Source organism: Aphis gossypii, chromosome 1, assembly GCF_020184175.1.
Source record: "Aphis gossypii isolate Hap1 chromosome 1, ASM2018417v2, whole genome shotgun sequence".
Classification (NCBI taxonomy): domain Eukaryota; kingdom Metazoa; phylum Arthropoda; class Insecta; order Hemiptera; family Aphididae; genus Aphis; species Aphis gossypii.
In genome coordinates, this window is record NC_065530.1 from 64720988 (window position 1) to 64744530 (window position 23543).

Below are 23543 nucleotides of genomic sequence, written 5' to 3' on the forward strand. Positions count from 1 at the left end.
ATACAAATTGCACAATAATTCTGAATAATTCTGTGTTATGTAATATTTTAGGTATTATTGCTATATTTGTACATGCACACTGTTACCGCACAATTATTTTCTTTTTTCTCGGTTACTTGATGTGTTAGTTTTCTTTATTCGCAAAATATCTAGACATTTCTTCTATTGGGGAAAAAAAAAACAATAGTTAATATCAGTATTATAAAATATAAATCTAAATAGTCGTGAGTTCCAAATCGAGCCATTTTATATCATCTTCAAAATATTACGTATTCTAAATTTCTAACCACAATTCTGTCCTATAACTTATAAACTGTTTATCATACGATTTCCATACAACCGGTATCGATCAAAGCTATTTTAACCTAATTTAGAACGAAAAACCAGTTTTTTTAAATCTTAGAATCTACTTTTATACTTTCAATACTGTATCAAACATTATTTTTTACTATACCTACAACATATTATATTTAGTTACTGATTTTTTGTTAAAATAACAAGATTATAGGAAAAAATCGTTACAATGAAGATATAAAATTTTGAAATTTTGAAATTAACCTATAACTGTATCTTCAATATTTAATTTATTGGATGTGAATTGATTTGTTATGTTTGACTCCTCGTTACCATGAATTTAGTACAATTTAAAAAAAAAGGCTTATTAATAAAGTATATATACTATAATATACATCACGGTACCTAGTGTAAACATTCGATTTAATATCTCGTATACTTTCTTAATACTTACAATAACCATTTTAAAAGTAAAAATCTACTTAATACATATACTTACTCAGATCATACTTAATTTGTGATTTGTATAACGTTTTTGTGACAGCTTCTGTGGTCATATGATAATATTATCATTAATAGTAATTATATAGGGCCGCTGTTTGTTTTAAGGTTTTTGAATAGACTCACTAATTTCAAAAAACAAAAACAATAGACGGCAATAATAAATAAAATAGGTGTGTAGTGAAAAACGCCGAGAAACGAATACTTATGTCAAAAGCCTAAACTTACGCCACGTTTGTTATTGTACATAATTTATCATAATACACAAAAAAATATTTATAATATTATATATTCGTACGTGTATATAATACCTATTTTATATATTTTTATATTTTTGTTGAAACACTTTTTTGTTTTTTTTTTTTTTCGAAGACAAATAAAAACAATGTACAATTGTAACGCTTCGATATAACGCCAAGTACGCATGTCGATTCCGATAGAGTAAAAAAACTGTCCTTGCAATGATTTTGAGATTTGAGACACTATAGTATTATGAGTTTATGACCCCGTATACGATATGTTTTAATGAAACTGTTCGTGGCGGACTCATTCATCGTTTATGGTTCCATAGTTAGCATCATCGAATGCAATACGAACGTGTAATCATTAAATTGCCATTGTATCCCACCTTCTTTTTCGACCTCGCTGGTCATTCATATTATTGCCCAATACTTGATAGCAGCTTACAATTTTCGATTATATCCATAAAAATTATGTTGAACCATTTGTTTATTATAATTTGATTTGAATTTGAAATTATTTTTAAATTATCTTGTTTGCAAATTTATTTCGTTTAACTTCAGACTAGTGTTTATTATCATTTGTCTTTGTTCTTTTGCGTTAATTAATTATTCTATAAAACATCATCATTAGATCTTCGCCACATCTGACAACTGTGCATTATTTATTAAACGAGTATGATGTGCGTTATACATGACTCAAATTTAAATAGATAATGATATATAGTATCTGCGTTAGTTTGAAAGATGCTAAATATGCTTTCATAATTAAAAGAAATACATTTTATGATTGAATATCATTTCACCATGCACATCGGTAACTATCACTAGTAAAATCTACTCAGACGCATCTTGATGCAAAAAAATTGTTGTTGGTATATTATGTTCTATCAGTGTTTTCTTTCAACGCTCGTAAATACTTAACAATATATAGTTTTAATAATACTCGATTAATTTTGAAGTATAATCGTCACTATACGTGTAATAAAAAATGCTTTCACGATGTATCTTATGCTATATTAATGGTCGTTTTCTAAACAATATTGTATCGTTTCTACGAATGTGTTTGAGAAACCGTTCATGTTTGATGTCACACTTAACGGTTTCGAGTCATAGTTTCTAGTTTATACTATATACCTATATATACACTTTGTAAAGAGTTCAAAACACGATAATTACTGAGACTCTGATGGTAGATTTTATTTTATGTTTCATATTTTACAGTAAAAAAAGAAGTATAACATGTCTAAAGGAATGTGACTTTCCGCATGACTTTGAGATCCGCCGACGGATATTATGAATTGATTTTGTTATTGTCCACGCGTTTAAAAGTGAACGCTGAAATAAGAATCGTCATCGTGTGACATGTTGTGTAGATATGTGTTTGTAGTGGAAATGGTTGTGGTGTGGTGTTGGTGACCCGACTTCCGGTCGGTGGAAGTGCGGAAGACGTTCATTATAGATATGGCTCACACTTTCATGTATCATTTATATACAAATTAACAATATAATATATTTATCGATAATAAAATTATTGTAGGCGTTCTAATGCTTAATTGATGGTTTTAGATTTTAAGTTTCACAATATGTACAATGATGTGTTTTTTCATTTTTTTTTTTTAAATTTGTTTTTATTTTTTTATTATTATTAATGTCTGTCATTCCCTTGAGACAAAATAAATGCTTTAATTCTCAACATTAAAAGATATTTCTGGTAGAAAATTAAATCTAGTTCGTACTTTTGGGGATCAACAGTAAAAGGTTTCTAGTACACTTCAAAATGACCTAAAAAGACAAAACAAATATATATTAAGAATAAACGAGGATTTTTATACAAAAGACAATAGGTAATACATGATATTTTCACCAAATTTTTATATTTTTTATGTTTTCTATTCATGGTACCTACCTATATTTTTCAAAATTAATATCAATAATGTCGCTTGACACAATAACTTGAAAATTAAATTTAAGCAGGCTCTTTATAAAGTTGTAAGTAGGTTTATAGTGTAACCAAAATTTCTAAAATATCTAAATGTTCATGAATATTTTAAATTCAATTTTGAACTTGACTAGTTAATTAAATAAAAATAAAAATTTTACTAATTTTGTTGTATGTTAAAAATGTTATTCGTAGGTGCTTGAAACTTTTAACACGTATATTTTAATTTATAATATTTTAAACACATGATATTTTGAACCCAATATTTTGGACAAAAATTAATTTTATACCTACTAAATTATTAATATTAAACTAAATTACTGTGTATATATCATAAAATATTTTACTAATATAAGGTGATGACTAACCGTCGTTCAGAATCGTTATTCGTATATATAATCATTTCAATATTTAACTAGGTGATCCAGTAACTTATACTTTTCTCCTTCATTATTTTTTATTTATTAATTAAAATAGTGTATTTCTGGTGGGTGCATAAGCTATACTGTACCGACTACTGCAGTAAGAGGACTCACGCGCACTAGATGTATGTTGTCCATTGAGAAGTTAAATACAATACTTACATTGTAGTGTTGATGTACTTATTATTTCCGTTGTAATAGTATCAAAACTATATACGCCTATTATTCTAATATTATTGTTACTATTAAAGATGGTGATGTGTTGAGTCATGTATGTATATATTATGAGTACGTAATTATTTTTGAAAACGATAGTTGAGTCATAATATACATGTATAATACAGAGTGATTCAAAATTTATATTACAGTTTTTTTTTCATATAAATATTCGAAATAGAAAAAAATGTGAAGTATGAATGTTTTATATTATATCAAAACATCTAAAATTGTTTGTAAATTTTATATTTTTAACAATATTTTAGAGAGGGTTATTAATTTTGATCATACAGATATTTAAAAATTGTATTTTGATGGGTGACATTAGATATTAGGTAACATGTGATCAAAATATAATTTTTTAAACTTTCAATCGTTTTCAAATATAGACTTGTATTATAGATTCCCAATTGGGTAAAATTGGTTTAGGTACATAATTAAATAACTCGAATAATATTCTTAATATTCTTTCAGTTTTTGATTATAATAACGTGTTATCATTTTCGAAAATATTAACTACTAAATAATTAAAATAATTTACATTAGAAAAGGGAAGTTTTTATTTGAAAATACAGAAGTTTGTTCACTCCTTTTAGAGTAAAAAAATCTCAAGAATTTTGAATATACTTTTTTATACCTACCTCATTTTTTTTTTTTTTTTTTTTTTTATTAACTACATTATTGAAGAAAAAGAGGTTATGCATGTCTGTGAATCATCCTGTATATCAAATACATGAGCTCCTATTACTTAATTTTAATATTATTTGATCAACTGGCAAATCTGTGTGTTAACGATATTTATGATTTTAATTTACAATTGTCAAATATCAAACATTATATATATATATATAATTCGATTACGTCGTTAACCCGTTATTATAATATATACTATATTATTCTACTACCTAAATGTATAAACAATTATATAACAGGACATACAAAAAAAAGTACGCTTATGTAATATATCTGTTGACTATCAGAAATTAAGATCAAACATTCGAATTTTTTATTCACTTTTATTTGTGAACAAAGAAGGTACTAGAACTAGAATACATTTTTCTAGTCGATCACAAGCACGTGTTTGTAAAATGTATATTTGTAATCGATCAAATCCCATTGGTCTATGATTGATTTTATTGTAATTTATCTTGTTGGTTCACAATTAAAAATCTAAATAAGTGTAGGTAATACACTAATATTTAATAAACGTGGAGGTTTCAAAAGTCGCTTAAACATGCGTTTTTAAACGTTATGACGTTTTTTATCTGTTGATCCTTCGATAAGCATAATACCAATGATATGATTGAAAGGTATATTTAGACATTTTATACGGCATGTGCCATAAATTATTGGTAATAATATTATTATTATAGTTGCTGAGTGTAAATATGTATGTACAATATACATTATACATATATATATATAATATAATATACATATCACAAAAAGACTGTTGGCGCCAATAAGTGCGTGTCACGACCACAACCTGCAACCTAGTCCGCCGCCCGTGACGATAAGTATAGGTATATAAACGTGTACAATACGCATAATATTTCATTAAATATTATAAATTATAATATACATAGTATTTTGTCGGGTAGCGCATTATATTATAAAAATACACGCGTTACTCAGCGCGGCGCTCCGTGTAATTCGAGATAACGTTTTTCCCCTTTTTTTTTCATTTATAAATCTTATTCCTCCGACTGACGATACGATGACTTCATTTGCATCCATCGCACCCGCACTTACGACGCCGTGTACCGCCACGTTAAATGTGAATCATTTGCGTTCAAATAGACATTGTCATCATCGACCTAACTGTCTCCCTAAGAACGATGATTCAACAGAAACGTAGACAGAATTTAGCTCTGTATTATGAGTATAGGATATTTCTTTGGAAAATTTTCTCCGTCCTCGAAATTTTTTTATTCATTTTACATACATTATGTATAATACAATATCGAGAGTATCAAACAACGTAAAATTATGGCTTTATAATTCCCCCGATTTTTGAATATATTATTATGTTGAGTAGCTGGTATATATCTACGGGAAAAAAATGAAATAATTTAAAACGTACGTATATAATATATTAATACTATTTTTTATTGGCAAGAAATCGTCTAGGTTGTAGATGATAACTCTAGGTAAATTTGTAATGTGAAATATGATTTATTGTACATAAACCACACGAATAATACAATTATTATTACAGTATTTTTCTGAATCTTTACTTGGTGGTTTCTGCCGTCATCTGTCTTTATCCTCCCGTGCCCCACTCATCAATAATTATGTTATAATTTATAACGAACGAGATCGTAGATTGTTAATAACCGTCAATTGAAAACGCGCTCCTAACATAAGCAATCTGTTTCGTTAAACGTTGTCACGTCGTATACAGTTTTTGAAATTATTACATGGTGCAAGTATCATATATTATGGGTATCTTTTCTTTTCTAGTTGGGATACTTGTCAAGCGTCGGAAACGGGAGAAACTGCTTTTTTTCATTGTACAATATATAATATATTATTCAAATGGTATGTGATTTATCGACAAGATTCTCAATATGCCATTAAGAGTTATGAGCTTATGAACATTGTACACGTTTAATAATATTTAATGATAATTTATTTTGATGCGTATCGCATATGGGTCAGGTATTATAATATTTTATAGGGCAGAAAAGTTATCGCACTGACAAATACGGCGAATCGATAGCGATACTGCATTAAAAAAATAAAAATAAAACAATCTATAAGTCGTAGATGCTTTTTTTTAAATATACATATGTAATAGTGTGTTTTATACTATTAGACGTATAAAAATATAAAATATCCATAAACAGGAATTTAATTAAAAAGCATTATAAAAAATAAAAATCTTATATTAATTTAATTCTATTATAGCGTATGCTACGGTTTATAATAAACACGTGTTCGTTGTGGATACAATTCATTACAAATAAATCCTGATGGAAAAAAATGTATAAAATAAATAATAGTAACTCCTCTGCCCCATCGATTAGAAAGTTTTTTTTTTACTGCATTTTGACAATGAAACGCCATATTATGTAGAGTTTAGTCAGTATATAGATCTGACTCGATAGAATAATGAAGTTTTTCGCCCCCTTTTAGTGTGTAAACATTACTACCACGACGATTTTATCGCAGTCGTACATAACACAATAAGATATACCATATAATGTGGTTATTTGTTATTGTGGTGACGACGCGGCGGCATAGCGTATTGACAAAACTATATTGCAGTATTTTACGTACTATTTATAAGGTGTACCTACTACCTACCCTGCTAATGCGTTATTTACGACTGTGTCTAAGTATAATATTGTACGACGAGGTGTTGTATTGCTGATGTTCTCACACGCGTACTTGTGTGTGTGTGTGTAATATTGCGAGACGGAAATGAATAAAAAACGATCAAGAATGGAAATTATTAGTCATTTTACTCGCCCCACACCCGTCACGTTGGTTATTTTTTATCTACAGTGTCAGGTTTCTTTTCTGTATCCCGTGCGGGAGTTTTTCAACGCCTCCGCGAAAAGCTCTTCAGCGAGTTTTTCGTTTTAAATTAATTATCAAAAGTGGATCCGTTCATATTTAGTTTGCTATTTATAGTCTACACCCGTTATAATATACTGTTATGGCGTGTAATTTATACGAGAATGGCGTGTTTTCGGCTTCAGTATTATATATAGAAAACAAACGAGTTGTCTATATTGCAATAAATGACCTGGTATATTGCATAAATACATACATATATATCGAGTGGTGGCGTTTTGGGTTTATCGATTCCGCCGTTTAAATATCAATTCTGCCGATTGACGATTCCGCCGAACTTTTTTATTTATTGATTCCGCCAACTTTATTTTTTTTTTAATTAATAGTATAGTTATAAGGTACAATTAGTTAACCGTATTTTTTTTATTATTTAATTGCAGTGTTAAGTCGATTTATTCTTAAGAGTAGATAGTGGATTGATGCTAGTTTTATATACGTCTATAAATCTATTAATTTTTTTATTCTCATAATTTTTATTTTTGCTTATTTTATTAATGTCTAGCGCTCTTATTATTTTATAAGAATCAGTTTGTATTTTTAAATTTAAAGTAAGCATTTAAATTTTTTTTTTATTGAAATAAACAATTTACAAATATTAATCAGTGAAGTCAATAAATAAAAAAGTTCGGCGAAGATGATACTCGATACGTGGCGGCAATGGATAGATTTTGTTCAGGTAAAAAGGTCATTTCGGCGCAATCGATATACGTCCGTGGCGTTTCACTATATATACCATAAGATAGAATATTGTTATCGAGGATATAATAATTATAATGTATCCGCTCGATTTGTGATGCTAGTATAATATAAGACATTGTTAGCTACAACGTGATGCGTAAAGAAAACGGTTTATCGACCAGGAGAGTATTCTGCAGCGATTTTCTTGCAGTTCGACTAGAGTGATTGAATTTCTGAGCCAAACGCAATTATTATGTGTATACTGTTACAAAAAAATACTCGCGCAATGACTGCAAACATCTTATGTATTTGTATTATAACCCATTTATTGTTAAAGTGTTTCGCATCGAACGAACGAATATCAGATGGTACAACTGGTGTAGGTTTTATAGATATATATATATATTTGCGGGAAGGTTGTCGAGATCAAACGCATTATAATCTGTCTGTTTATTAAAATATTTTTTTAAATAAATAATTCGTGTGCACGACGTGTAATAATAATTTATCTCTACCGCTGCCGTTACGAAGATACGAATGAGAAGACTCGCACTTGTGATTGTGATATCCGAGAACGCTTTATTTATACCGAAATTTAATTTATTTTCGTTCTGCGAAAAATTTAACTGTTTATTATATAAAATGTGTGAGTGTATTCAAAGCGTTGTAATACAGAAATACGTATGTTATTATAGCTTCTTCGAAATAGCTCCTCGACAGTAAAAAAAAAACTAACACCGGGAGCAATAATTTTAATTTTCCTATCGAGAACTCGACAGTTGGAATACGCTTCACCAAATTGTATTGTGTAGAATATATTACATATTATTTTAACGATGGGACGTATGACGCGTGTGATAATGAAATTATTATAAATGAAAGTGTTTTACCAAGAACAAAATGTTGATACATTATTATGTAAGTATATAATATGTACACATGGGTAGCGTGTTTTTCTTGAAATCGCCAAGATTCGTCGCTGGCGCGTTTTTTTTTTATACTTTATTTTTCATTCAGATGGTTATGCGTTGTTTAAGCACACCCGTGGTCCGAAATTATTTTTGGCAAATGTTATATTAATCGTCCGTACACTGCTGGCGTCGAAATTTCAGGGTTGAGGTTAAACGTATACGTATATGTTAATTTTTAAAAAGCAAATTTGAGTACCTACCAACAGTCCTCAATCGTGTTAAACGACCTGTGAAAAATCGTTTTTCTTTATAAGATGTATACATACGCGTCACATGATGGTAATTTCATCACTTTAATATATCTCCAGTATATATTTCATTTTTACCGTTTTCTTGAGTAAAAAGAGGTTTTGAGTTCAGTAGTTATGAACGTCGTTTACCGGTACAGCTATTTGGCAAGTATTTCGATTTGTATATTTAATATAATATGATGAGGCGTGTCGTCGTCGTGTGTATTTAAGATAAACTCGCGTGTGCTTTATTATAGACGAACAAAAACTTTTTTTCATGCCTTTGCTGCTAGTTGTGTCCTTGTTATTGAAATCCGCGTGCGGTTCGTCCGCATTTTATTTTAAATACCATACGTCGCATAAGATTATAATAATATTAACTACGACGACGTAGAGCAGCGGAAATGCCCTAAGGCCGCCATCACGACGCGATCGTTATATCGCGTACTGTTTGATACAATAAGTATAATATATATATACAACAAACCATACGACTTTATGCAAGAGGAAAAAAGTTTTTGGCCGATTGTGCTTTGTGCAAAAAATAAATTGCGCACACGTCTATTTTCGAATTGAACGGCGTCTCCGTATATTATTATCGTCGTGACGAGGCTGACTCCGGTGGATCGCTTATGTACAAAATATACAATATATATATTTTGTATATTATATTATGTATATTATACATATTTATAAATGTTAAAAGGGCAGGTAGGGGATCAAAGTAAAAACAACACGGCGTGTGCAAGGTCGGGTTTCGGGGTTGGCGTGAATAAAACACTTGAAAAAATAAACTCAAACAAAAAATGATGAAGTTTTTAACGTTGATTTAAATTATAATTTTAATGATAAAAAAATATTGAATACATTCTCGTATCAATAAAAAATAAATAATCAAAATATTTTACGTATTACCAGTTGTTATAATATAGAATAGGTAGGTACTTTACGTAATATGTGGTACCTATTATATTAACTTGCCCTGCAGTCAATTTTATAAAATTAGTTTGGGCAATTGGTATTTACTGAATACTATAGATGTTCTTTTTATTTACTTATTTCAACAACATTTTGATAATGTAGTAAAGGTTATCGTAGGGCTTAAGATTGGTATTTTTTTTTCAAAATAGTTCCGGAGTTCTGCGTGTGATCCTGGTTCAGATGAACGGTGTTTTGAAAAAACGAAATGTATACATACTTGATTACCGGAGAACCTACGTGCTATACATACGGCGTAGGAGATTATTGGTCGTGAAATATCTTATTTCCACTTCCGAATCCTTTTTACGGTTCTAGGTACACAATAATATAAATTCACTCATATTTAGTTTCTTTCGAAACCAGTTGTATTATATGCATATTATGCATGTTGTTTACGCTGTTTCTGCGTTAAAGTGTAATAATATTATTGTTAAAATTACACGTCCAAAGTGACGTAGTGTCGACAACAATATTGTTGTACCTACCTATGTTCGTTTTTAATGGCCGTGTTTTTAAAAACACGATTATCGTCAGAAGTTGTTGTTTTGTCGAAAATGGACGTTTGCGAAACGTTGCGAAAATTTAACATAATTGGTTTGTTCAACTGCTTAACTTATTTTTCTTACAGCTATTATAGTAGGTACCTACATGGGAAACCAACTAGAATTGGATAAATTGTTAAAGTGATAAAGGCGTGATAAAATATCTCAAATTCATTAAACCATTAATTTGATATTAAAATATTATACATACTGTCAATTATATTTTATATACATGTGATTAAGATATATATATATATATATATTATAATATTTATGTATAAATTAAATTTGTTGAATAAATTTACCTCCAAAGAATCGAAGAAGGGTTGATGTCATCTCACATCTAAAGCTATAAAATTTCGCACAGATTTTAAGGGGGCATTAATGTATTTAGTCTTTAAACCAGCTAAAACAATTATCTGTATTCATAATATACACATTTTTTACATTTCAAAATCAAGTGATGTACTTAGAGTATTGATTCCTTCTTTTTTATTCGATATGGCCATCATCAGTTCTACGTATGTGTATCTAATATAGTAATCATTGTTATTTGTTTGTACCCTTTAAGTTTGGAGTTTATAGAAACATCTCGAAACTTGTCTCAAGTCAAGTTGTGGTATGTGATACGGCGCCGGGAAGCTTATAGCTGCGAAACGTGTCCAATAACAATTAATAACACATTGAGTGGGACTAAATTGGTGTCGCGTTTCCGTTAATGTGATGCAATTCATCCTCGACTTCTTATTTCCTACTATTCAATTATAACGACGTGTAATGGTATAAGTAGGACTTAAATTTACGAGTATAATTTTCATATTCGTAATAGGTACGTATTCAGTCTATATAAGTATATATTATTATTATCAAAATGCGAGTCCGAACTACGCTGTGTATGTAATTTAATTATATTTTTTGAATATAAGTCACCTAATCGAGCAAACATAATTAATATTAATAACATAATATTAGTATCTAGCGTAAAGATGAAGTACAATGTAAATTATTTTTTTAAATTTTCATCTATGTAAACTATTAAGCTAATAAAATGTTCGTCCTATGTATAGGAAGCCTTATATTAACAATAGTTACAATAACGTATAATGTTATAGATTATACATACTTCAGGGGACTTGTTTAAGTGTAAGCTTGGACTCCCATCCGTTCACCTGTAAACTATATAATCGGGGACTTGGTGTAATCTCCACATTGAGTGTGTACCTAGTCTTTCAGTAGTCTTAATGTAATGTGTGCTGCTTTTTTTAAACGTTCATTACCACATTATTATATATTTATAATCATAACTGGTGTATTAATTACTGAATAGTGTAAAATTATAAATGCCATCTATAAAAAAATGTACTAGTAATTATTAAGAATGTTACGAATTATTATTCGATTTTACCACAACGCTCTTGGTATCTTATACTTTATATAGGTTGCCATCGCCATATAGTTTGTTTTGGTATCGGACGTTTACGCATAATTACTCGTAGGATATGCCTAAAGAAGTTATGTACAACGATAATATGTAAACACTAAATTATTGTACACTACCTACCTATAATATTGCGTGTTTCGTACATAAGTATCTCGAAACATTGTAAATTCATTTTCCTGATCATTATTCGTTTATTTTTTTTTTTTCGTGCAGACGTTTAGAAAAATAACTAATCAATTATTGCATTCGTTGTTTTTATTTGTATCATCATTCTCACTCTGTTATTATGTCAGAATACCGTAAAACGCAGTTTCCTCTTTAGTTTTAGTTTTTCTATACTAATAATAAGATGACTTACACCTAAAACATAGCGCGTGTTTGTTGAGGTCATTCAATTATATGTTAAATAGGTGCTTTATGATTATGACTAATAAATTTACTCTATCCGTATCCCAAAGGTGTTTTCCGTCGAAATCGTTAGTCGTCGCATTACAATTTATCAACTTATGCCAAACTCAATAACAGTGAGCTGGTTTTTTTTCTGTTGTATAAGAGTATATATATAATGCATAAGTAAATATTGTCATTGTGCAAGACGCTGCACGTGTCATGCTGGCTCCTACGTTGTAGAGAACAATTTCGTAATTGCGGTCGTATAATATATATTGTATATAAATTAATTAATAATGCAGTAGGTATAAGAGCACTACTAATTACAGAATAATTTTTTATTTATTTAATTTCGATTTTAATTTAGTAACTTTGGAAATAATTTAGGTTTCTACTATTTCATCTAAATAATTTTTAAATATTATTCATGATGGGGACTTATATTTTTAGTTTAATAGTACAAACCGACAGAGTTAATTTCTTGTAAACATTTTAAGAGGTTTTACTCTCACACGCGTTGTTGACTTTAATTTGAGTGTGATTGTTTACTATGTATATGTTATAGTGATTTATAAACGTTTTTAAATTGCAATATTTGGCATACTTGCATAATTATTTTTAAAATAAATTAAAACTTTAAAAAAATACCCTGCAAACAAATATTATGTTTTTACTTTTAAATTTGATACTAGGTTTATTCAATTCATTCTTATTAAGATACTCTTAAAATGTTTAATCTAACAACACAAAGTTGGTTCTGCTAAACGAAAATTTGTTAAGCATTATGTTTGTAATATGTTAATAAAATATGCAGTACAATACATATACACTACAGCGTTTTCTAAAGAATAAATATACCTACTTAGTATATGCTTAGATACTTTAAAACATAAAAAATTATTTTTTGAATATGTCCTTCTGATGATTGTCCTTTTACGATTTTTAAATTTTAAGCGAATTATGAGTATGTTAATTTTAAGATACATAAATTATCTTAAGTTTACTGTGAAAACTCACAGAAATCTATCAGCTATGCGTCGTATTGCTTATAAATTGTAAAATCTCAAATATATATTGCAGTTTCACAAAATCTGACATTATAAGATATTGTTCTACAGCGATACTGCTGCGCATTTTTTATGTAGTTTTATGACTCAATCTATATAATTATAGACATTATAGTATTTTGATCGTTCCCGAAAATCCATTCCACGTTTTCACAGTTACAAATATACAACCATTGGGCCATCCAACATAGTATATAGATAGGTACTTGTATATATTCTGTCTCGTCGTGTAGCTCGACGACTTTTGTCTTATTTTAAAGTTTTTTCACGCTTTGATCGGCTAAGTGTTCCAAAAAAAAAAAAAAATCTTAAAAATATAGCATCAAATACAAGCGTTAACTTATGACGCAGATAAGGAACGATGTGCATGTTATCCCCTTTATAGTAACCGGAAAGTGTCTCGTGGGATAGAGTTCGGAGAAGCATATAATACAATATATATTAATATAATATATTTATATGTATATATGTATTAACGACGGACGTGTTCTGCACGTGTTAATTCTTTTTTTCGTTTAATTGCGTCATTAATTGCGTCAGAACGCACGTCTTGTAACAATTGGCGAAACTTCAATATACGGCCGTTGCTCCGTGATTGCTGTTAAGTATCGCGGTTTATGTAGATCGTTAGGTTGTGTTATAGAGTCTCTGCAAGAATTAATTTAGGGTTATATAGCCTATTGGCTATTGCATCATACATAATATGTTTATTAGGTTTAGGTGGTATAATACTATGCAGTACTGCAGCAAATGTTTTGATCAACATCGATTTCATTTTTCACACTTGGAATTTAACTTGTGCCAGTGTATAATATTTTATCGTAGACCGCACACTATAGATTCTTGCTCGACAAGTACGACACGAGTATTTACATTTCAAAAATTACCAATTTTCGTAATATTCGGTACCTATTTATAATAATGCCATTGAACATTGTTCAATGGGCGATATATAATTACATAGGAAGTGTTTAATGTAAAACATATATTATAATTGACACGTAACTGTGTCCGTAGAATCATGACAGTGTGTAATAAATAATAACTAACGCGGGTACTTTTTGTTTTGTTTTCTTGTAGGTGGAGCAACGAGATGTTCCCGGAATCGACTGCGCGTACTTGGCCATGGACACTGAAGAGGGCGTGGAGGTGGTGTGGAACGAGGTGCAGTTTTCGGAGCGCAAAAACTACAAGGCCCAAGAAGACAAGATCCGGCAAGTGTTTGAAAGCCTCACTCAACTCCAGCATCCCAACATCGTGAACTTCCATCGGTATTGGACGGACACGCACAACGACAAACCACGCGTAATTACTATATGATCGAAAATCCTTCTTCACCCTTCCCACCAACTTAAACAAACAAACAAAAAAAAAACTATGAGATATACAGAAAAAATAGTATTAATCATTAATTTTCTATTAACCGAAATACGTTCAAAATCTTAAGTTCTAAATGAAATGCCTATGTTTTATATATAATCTACTATTAATTGTCAATACTATCAATCTATGTGGTCCCTTTGAAGTCGCATCAAGCAATTTCTAGTGTGTATTATATTATAATGGTGACGATAATGATTAGCGCTCTTAAATAACGTATTATAATTTATAGTTCCACGTGGATACAGGGTGATTTTGTTAACGTACAATAGACGCTCAGCAATTATTTTGTCGGTAAATGTTATTTACAATTTTTTTGTTTCTAATGTTAACTCTCAAAGCTATTACATCTGTGTTTTCAAGGATATAAACAAATATTGGAAGGCGGGTCGCCGTATAAATTGCTGATACATTAAATATTTATGTAAATAATATTAATAACTGATTATTGGTTCGATAATATTTATTTGTAAGTTATTTATCAGAAATTTGATAAACTATAGGCATTTTATTTCAAAAATGAAAGGAAAAACCACCATAAAAGTAACATGGTTTGATGACATTTTTTCCATATTTGATGGACTGTGTATACAAATTGTGCCTCATCTGATTGGTCAATACAATGTGTTTAATATTGTTTATAGTTATATGATCACTCCACAAAACAACACATGATGCCTACGTCACGGCTGCATATCACATAAATTCCATCATACCATGTTACTTTATCACAGAAAAACCTGGTGCCTTCAAAATAATCACCTTGTGCTTAATATAATATTGTTCAATATTGCTTATAAATGACGTCCGTTAACCTCGACGTATACGTCTATTGTGTGTTTGTGCAGGTCATATTCATCACAGAATACATGTCTTCTGGCTCGTTGAAACAGTTCCTAAAACGTACCAAACGCAACGTGAAGAAGATTTCACTGACCGCGTGGAAACGATGGTGCACGCAAATCCTATCTGCCCTAAGGTATGTGCTAGCACTGGACACTCCGATCCTGTTGGTATTAAGTTCGTTCTACTTTTCTTTTTTTTTTTAATCTTCACGTTACCGTTGCGCTTTTCCGTTAGCAGCGTAAAGCGTATAATATACTACATTTTATAGAATAGCGAGTAAAAACATAAAATATTACTTGTACTTAATACTTAAATCTAATAATATATTTTGTCTGTCTAAACAACAAAACAATATCATATACATTATGCAATGCATATGTATATATATTTTATATAGCTAGGTATTATATGTGTATATAATAATAATATAGATATTATGTGAGTATATAGTATAATAATAATATATAATAATAAAACGGTATAGTAAATACTCGATAAATGTAAAATAATATTATGATAACATATCACACACGTACAACTGGAAGAGTCATCGCCGCTGATTGCAGAACTTATTCACTATACTCAGGAGAAGATGTGGAAGACTGCTTTTGGGACAGCGAGATCGCAACTGATGGCATTAATCTCCTGTCATACGCGCACGCCCAATTATTATTTGTGTGTGTGTGTGTGAGTGTATAATTGTATTTTTCAGAAGGATTAAAATTTGAAAAACGATAAGACAAAAACAAACCGAAATTATAATCAATACGAAAAAAGAGCCAAACCGACACCGCCGCCGCTGTAGCCACCATCACACGATCTATAGTACCTAGTACTATTACTAATACTACTACTAATAATAATAATATAATATAGTCTACCAGCTATATTATTTGTACAGTCGTATAATATTTAATATAGTCGCGGGTCGTGCGTGTTGTCGGAGAATGTTATAGTCTTTGTGGTTTTGCTTCCCTCGTCGCAAGTGTAAGCGACAACAATTCGTCGGCTACTTCGACCAAAATCTTGCCACGTTCATCTGTTGCTCTTTTGGCGCTCAAATATAAAATAATACTTATAATATATGTATATATATATATAGATTTTTTTTTTTTACAATTTTTTATTGTATATTTTGCTGTGTTAAATGTACACTGTACGTACGTATATATTATATATGTTTATTGTTCGTATTTAAACAAATATATATAAATATATATATTATATATGTATTGTATTGTGCACTAGCAGCTTTTTATGATTATAATACTTTATATAATATATGAGAACGAATAATTTATATAATCGTCCCGAGCGCCACCGGTCCGACCGGACAATCGCCAATAGCTGGTGATTTTTTTTTTGTGTAGAATAACGAACGTCCAAAAATACGGGGCAAAAAATTGTGCTATCCAGCCGTGTAGTGTGTGTGTCTATGAAAAAGACTACCGCTACCCAAAAGCAAAAAAAAAAACAAAAACAAAAGTTGTGGTTTGTTTTTCAGTTACTTGCATTCATGTTCACCGCCCATCATCCATGGGAATCTGACCTGTGACACGATATTTATCCAACACAATGGACTCGTGAAAATAGGATCAGGTAAAGTACCGCACGAGCGAAACATGCCATGTAAGGGAAAATTACCAAAAAATTTATATATAAAAAAAACATTAGAAATTATAACATACCTATAATATATATACCGCAGTATGCAATTATTATGGAAGGTGATGATAATTGTTACGATACTAAGCATGGTTTAAAAACAAAACGGAAAAAATCTTGTTTTCAGTGCCAAGCTCCGAAACGGTCCGCATTGTACTTTGTCACCGGCTGACGGTCCTAGGCAATGACGATGCTAGGGCCACCCCATGTTTCTGTGTAGGATTGTAAACGCGTTCGCGATGTATACTTTGTTCCGGCGTTAAGGACCGCGTGGGTTGTCCAGGACCGGACACGATCGGGTCAAACGTACGTGCGGTCGAATCGGGCTTGTGCGCGACTGCGATTGCGACGATACTAATAGTAATTCTTTTCTTAAAAAAAAAAAAAAAAACTATAGTTGCTCCGGACACCATTCACGTCCACATCAAGACTTGCCGGGAAAACATGAAAAATATGCATTTTATTGCCCCTGAATGCGGAAGTAAGTTAATTCGTTTCAATAATATTTATATAGATAGGTATAGATGCAATAAAACTACGTTATTATTCATTTTTTCTATGTTGTACTTTGTACGTTATGTTGTTGTTATTTCAATGTAACTGTAGCAATTGAGACATTTAAAACGTAATTATTAACGATTTAATCAATTCTCATAGAAACACATTAGCGCCAAAAGTTTTAAATCAAATTAAATTATTACGCACATATTATATGTATTATTTACAACAAATGGTTATAAATAAAAATCTTTATTTTGAAAGATTTGTATCGAAATGTTTGTTTCTCTTAAAATTACTTGAAATTGTTTTTAGCGGTGAGAGAGGGGATAATATTATAAGTATATAAGTAACATTGCAATAATAATATAGGAATACTTAAAAAGAAATTATACTATATCGACCAATAAAACGTGAAAGTCACCCCTATGTGAGCAGATTATATGTATAATAGAACGCGTATCTGACCTATTAGTTTGGTTCACTACTAAGTCCTCATGTATTTTACTTTTGTGAGGTTATTTTTTTTATTAAAAGAACCGTCATTTTATTTCAGATTTCGTGACACCCGCCATCGACATTTACGCGTTTGGCATGTGTGCATTAGAAATGGCCACGCTGGAGATACAGGGCAACGGCGACAGTGGCACGCTGGTCACACAGGACCACATCAATCGCACTATCGAGTCGCTAGACGATCCACTGCAAAAGGATCTTATCTACCAGTGTCTAACGGCCGATTTTGAGAAACGTCCGTCGGCGCGGACGTTACTCTTCCACCCCGTACTGTTTGAGGTGCACGCGTTGAAATTACTTGCGGCGCACGCTCTGGTCAAGACTGGTAAGTGTTTCGAGGTTTCTAAGGTTTGTGGCATATTTAAAATTTACATGAGGGAAGTAAAAGGTTGCGTAATAGGTCTCCGTAAAATTTAGATAGAAAATATTGTTTAATAATTTTTCTAATAACCTTCTAATAGACAATATAAGAAAATTATCGATAAACACTCATTATTTCAAAAAATATCAACTTTATTGACAATATAATTTTACCTATATAATTTTAATTTATATAAAAACAACATTTTTGAAAAAAAATGTGTTTGTTAGGTATTTATTACAATTAAAGAATAAAATATTTCAAATTTAAATAGTTTTAGAACTTTGTTGTATGAAAATTTAATTTTGGACGAATACTCAATTAATTAAAATTTATAAGTATTTAAATTTAGATGGATTGTGAAAAGATGTACCTTGGAAGTTATTAGTTTACAACTTTTTTCATATATTTTATGAGTATATATTTGTCTGATACAATAATTAATATTGGCAAATATATAATAATCTTATGATCAAATTAATTTTTTTTTTTTTACTATTTGTCTTAAATGAACGTACCCCCTTGAAACTCATGTTAATCTGACTTATTTATTCTGTTTTCAAGAACATTTTGCCGACAGACTGTCTGATGAGGTATACCCTCAAGAAAAAATAATCGCTGAAATTTTGCACGCCGACGAGACTCGATCGGTCCAGTTCAAAATGTCCGATGTCCCAGAGAGCAATAAGCTCGAAAAGTTCGTCGAGGATGTCAAGTATGTCAAGTGTATACCTAACGCTATTATCTATATTTTATAATGAGATATGTACAATCGTATCGATTAATCATTAATCATTATTATTGATTTGAGACGAGAAAGTTATAGGTTTGCTATTTTTGCATTTTTTACATTATTATGATTTATATAATGTATTATTTTATACTGAGTATATTATATTAAATAATATACAAATTCTACTTCGTAAAATATAATGATTGGTCGATAAGGTTAAGAATGAAATTTAACTTGACACATTTTACTGATTTCGCTGTGCATAATTCTTAATTCTGACAACTTTTGCATGCAATCATGACGTTGAAAATATTATTTACGATTTAATAATAAAATATTTGCATTAAACAGTTATCCAACACAATTGATCACTCATCCACGATAGACGATCCATATTATTTTTAAATTAATATTTATTGACTCAAGTAGCTGTATTTTATGTATTATATTTAACTTGAACTGTTGGCAGTCGTATTTCAAAAATAAATTTTTCATCTCGTATATTAAATACCACAATCATCATTTTAAAGACGACACAAAGGTGAAGCTGATTTAACACTTATTATATTATATGTGTGTAAATATGAACAACGTTTAAAATTGTATTCAATTGTTAACTAAAGCCACTGCCACTTATTAGCACTTCCTACCTATAAACATATTATAACTTTACAGGACAATATTTACTACTTCTGACCCTCCCCCCGCACACACAATATTGTACACAAAATGTTAGGTTTATTTCCTTTTTTCGTCAAATTCGTATGTAGTCAAAATAATTTTATATATAATTTCGTCTCATGTGTTTTCTTATCGTAAATTCAGGTTTGGCATTTACCCGTTGACTGCTTACGCCTTAGAAGCGGGACCTGTGCGGCTTACTACATACCAACCCCAGAGTCCGACAGGTTCTATGGACCAATCCATCCCGTCGGATAGGAGCAGCACTGGCCCGATTGACATCGAAGTCAGACGGATCGTCAATACGATGTGCAATATCAAACCACGAGACGATGCTCAAAATGACTTTATGGTCAGTATAATATTATTGATTAATAATTATAATGTAATCTCACTGCATAGTGCATACGTAATTTATGGTTGTGTAGAAATCCCTTATTATTTTTAACAATACCAGTTTATATAATTAAGAATTACGATTTGTGATATTAGTTATAAAATTCGATTCACGTAATATGAATAATTTCATATGATTTATTAATATACCTATACTGTGTAAGATACTTTTTAAAATTTGTCTCAAAACGAAGAACAAACCAATATTGATACAATTTATATTCCAAACAGATGACAATTCTACTGCGGATGGACGATAAAATGAATCGTCAACTAACGTGTTCCATAACAGAAGCGGACACTGCGTTGTCTCTCTCCCAAGAGTTAGTGCACTTCGGCTTCATCAATGAGGTGAGTTTAATTCAAGCATGGAACCAACAATGATTAATTCGTTGAGGGATGAGAGATGATAAACAAGCAGGTCTATTTGTTTTGTCAAATCTTTTCAGGGAAAAAATCAGTTATACATACTGCGCTGACTTAAAAATGTTAATGTTCTGTGTCCTCTTTACTATTATTACTAAACATAATTGTCACGAGCTCCTGTTCATTACATGCTCTTATATAGTTATACATTACAATGTCTCCGATAAGCGATTCGCACAAGTTATTTGCGATAAATGTATAAGTCTTATCGGTTTGTTTAGTATTTACGGAAGGCTGATTAATACATTCTTTACAATGCACACTTAAAGAATAATGTTTTGTTTCAAGAATTATTTTCATAAATTTTGAGTATCTATTGTACAAGATGATAATTTTTCTCGACACACTCTTTAATCTTTTATATAATTTAACCTAGAAGTTGGAGTGACCTTATAGCTTTTAGGTAGCATAAAGCATAATATATCTTTGTTAAGTGCTGTAGACTTCAGTAAACAATATTTTCGACTAGATATCATATTTTTGTGTTATCTCGTTTTTCGTGCTGTGTGACACTGCAGGTCTGATGATGGGAATGGATTGTTATGAAATCGTTAGGTGATGTAAAACAATTAATTGGTTTTTTTTTCACTCGCAGTCGGACAAAGACAAGATATACGTTATCATCGAAGAGACACTGTCCGAGGGTCCTCATTACAAGGAAGATGACGATCAATCGTCAATACCCACGGACGTCGAATCATCACCACCGTTGCAGAAACGATCGTCAGCAGCTGCCACCCCGTCGTCGTCGTCCAGGCCCAGCGTCATACGGTCGCCGGTAAAACGCGATGGCAGTTAATGATAGCTACGTGGCCAACGCGAGTTGGTCACTCGGTTTTTGCCAACCCGTCGCCCGTCGACGAGGACCTTGCGGCAACAGAACGCGTACCGTTTATATTCGCTTCTTCCAAGTTTTAAAAGTATAAAAAACACATTACAGTACGTCATCGTTACGATAACGTCGACCATATTTCCTTCTACCGGTCATCCGCGTCAATTCAAATCAAACAAACCGTGCGAAAAACAAAAGCGAATTCAATAAAAACGACCACCTCCCCTTGCATACTATACGTCATACTCGTCAAGTTCTAAACACCCACAAACACACACACACTCATATTATATATGTATAATGTGTATAAATATAAGTTAACATTTATATATATACATATATACATTATGATAGAACATAAACGTAGACTTGAGTCACTATGTTATCCGTGTATGTATGTACGAGAGTATATTATATATTCAATTACGATAAGTTTAATATTTTTTACTGAATATTAATAATATAATAATAATAATAATAGTAAAGATAACGATAATAATAAAATAATGTTTAATTAGAATATGGTAAAAGACACCTAAATTATTTGTTTTATATAATAAATATTATATTATACTCAATATTATATTCAATTATTCAATATCCGTCGTACAATTTTTATTGTTAATCACATCATATTCATTCCAACTAAAAAATAATAATAATAATAATAAAGATTTTTAAAAAATCGCTCAATGTAATTTTTATATAATTATTTTACTTTATTTATTTATTTATTTTTTTTTTTTAAGTATTATTATTGATGCTTTTATTCAACGTGCTCTATTTATTATTATTGTTCACATTCATCATTTAAACATATTATTATGTTTTATTATTATCTTTTCTCAAACTTGTCGTTCAGTTACCTGTCTTTTTCGGCTAATTATTTATTATATTATATTATGTATGGTCTCAAAAGTCGTATGACCTTCCGCTATTTACACTGTGTACATGTAGAACTATTTTAACACGTTTACTATGTACCAATTTATGTCATTCGCCTAACAAATGTACGGTGTGTTGCGTTCAAAATGTGATATGTTTTTAATTAAAAAAAAAAGAAGAGAAAATATATTAGATTTAGGCTTTATTATATTTTACGTATGATTTTTGAATATTATGATGAATATTACGTGTAAATTATTAATGATGAATTAAAAACTGTGATACTTACTACTAAATAATTTTGTTTATTATTAATTAAATCATGATTGTTTTATGTTTCAAAATATGAAATGAAGTTATGAGAAATACTCAGTTATTTAGATCCATATTAGACTTCCAGAAGAAACTACTAAAAAAAAATAAAAAAAAAATACACGAAATCAGCAAAACGCAAAGAAGAAAAATCTAATAATAGTGATATTTATGGTAAAATATATAGGTATGTTTATTTAATTTATTGTGCAATGGAGATATAATTTTTTTAACTGTCAAATCGGTAAGGAATTTTAATAGTACTGATAAGTTTTATCTTTTAAAATATTCGAGTTACCTTACCTACTAAATAAATTTAAGCACTCCGATTTATTAGTATACTGACATGGAGGTGGACCTATAACTCAACGGGATGTTATCTGACAAAACTTATCCATACTCTATTGTATATCCTATTGTACTAAGAATAAGATATACATTGCATCACTATGAATATTTTATAATATTTAAGGTAGCCTGCACATCATTTTAAGTAACTCAAATTATCACTGTGCT

At 30.2% G+C, this 23543-nt stretch overlaps 1 protein-coding gene across 1 annotated transcript in view; it reads left to right on the forward strand.

Annotated features, from left to right (window-relative positions):
- The window catches only part of LOC114132934 (nuclear receptor-binding protein homolog), a 48162-nt gene extending 25148 nt beyond the window's left edge, over window positions 1-23014 (forward strand). The window contains exons 2-10 of the mRNA XM_027998542.2: window positions 14577-14801; window positions 15725-15855; window positions 17227-17321; window positions 17785-17868; window positions 18442-18726; window positions 19327-19477; window positions 20321-20528; window positions 20804-20923; window positions 21594-23014. Of these exons, the coding sequence (XP_027854343.1) occupies window positions 14577-14801; window positions 15725-15855; window positions 17227-17321; window positions 17785-17868; window positions 18442-18726; window positions 19327-19477; window positions 20321-20528; window positions 20804-20923; window positions 21594-21797 (1503 nt within the window). The 3' untranslated portion in view covers window positions 21798-23014. The remainder of the gene's footprint in view (window positions 1-14576; window positions 14802-15724; window positions 15856-17226; window positions 17322-17784; window positions 17869-18441; window positions 18727-19326; window positions 19478-20320; window positions 20529-20803; window positions 20924-21593) is intronic.
- The last annotated feature ends 529 nt before the right edge of the window (window positions 23015-23543 follow it).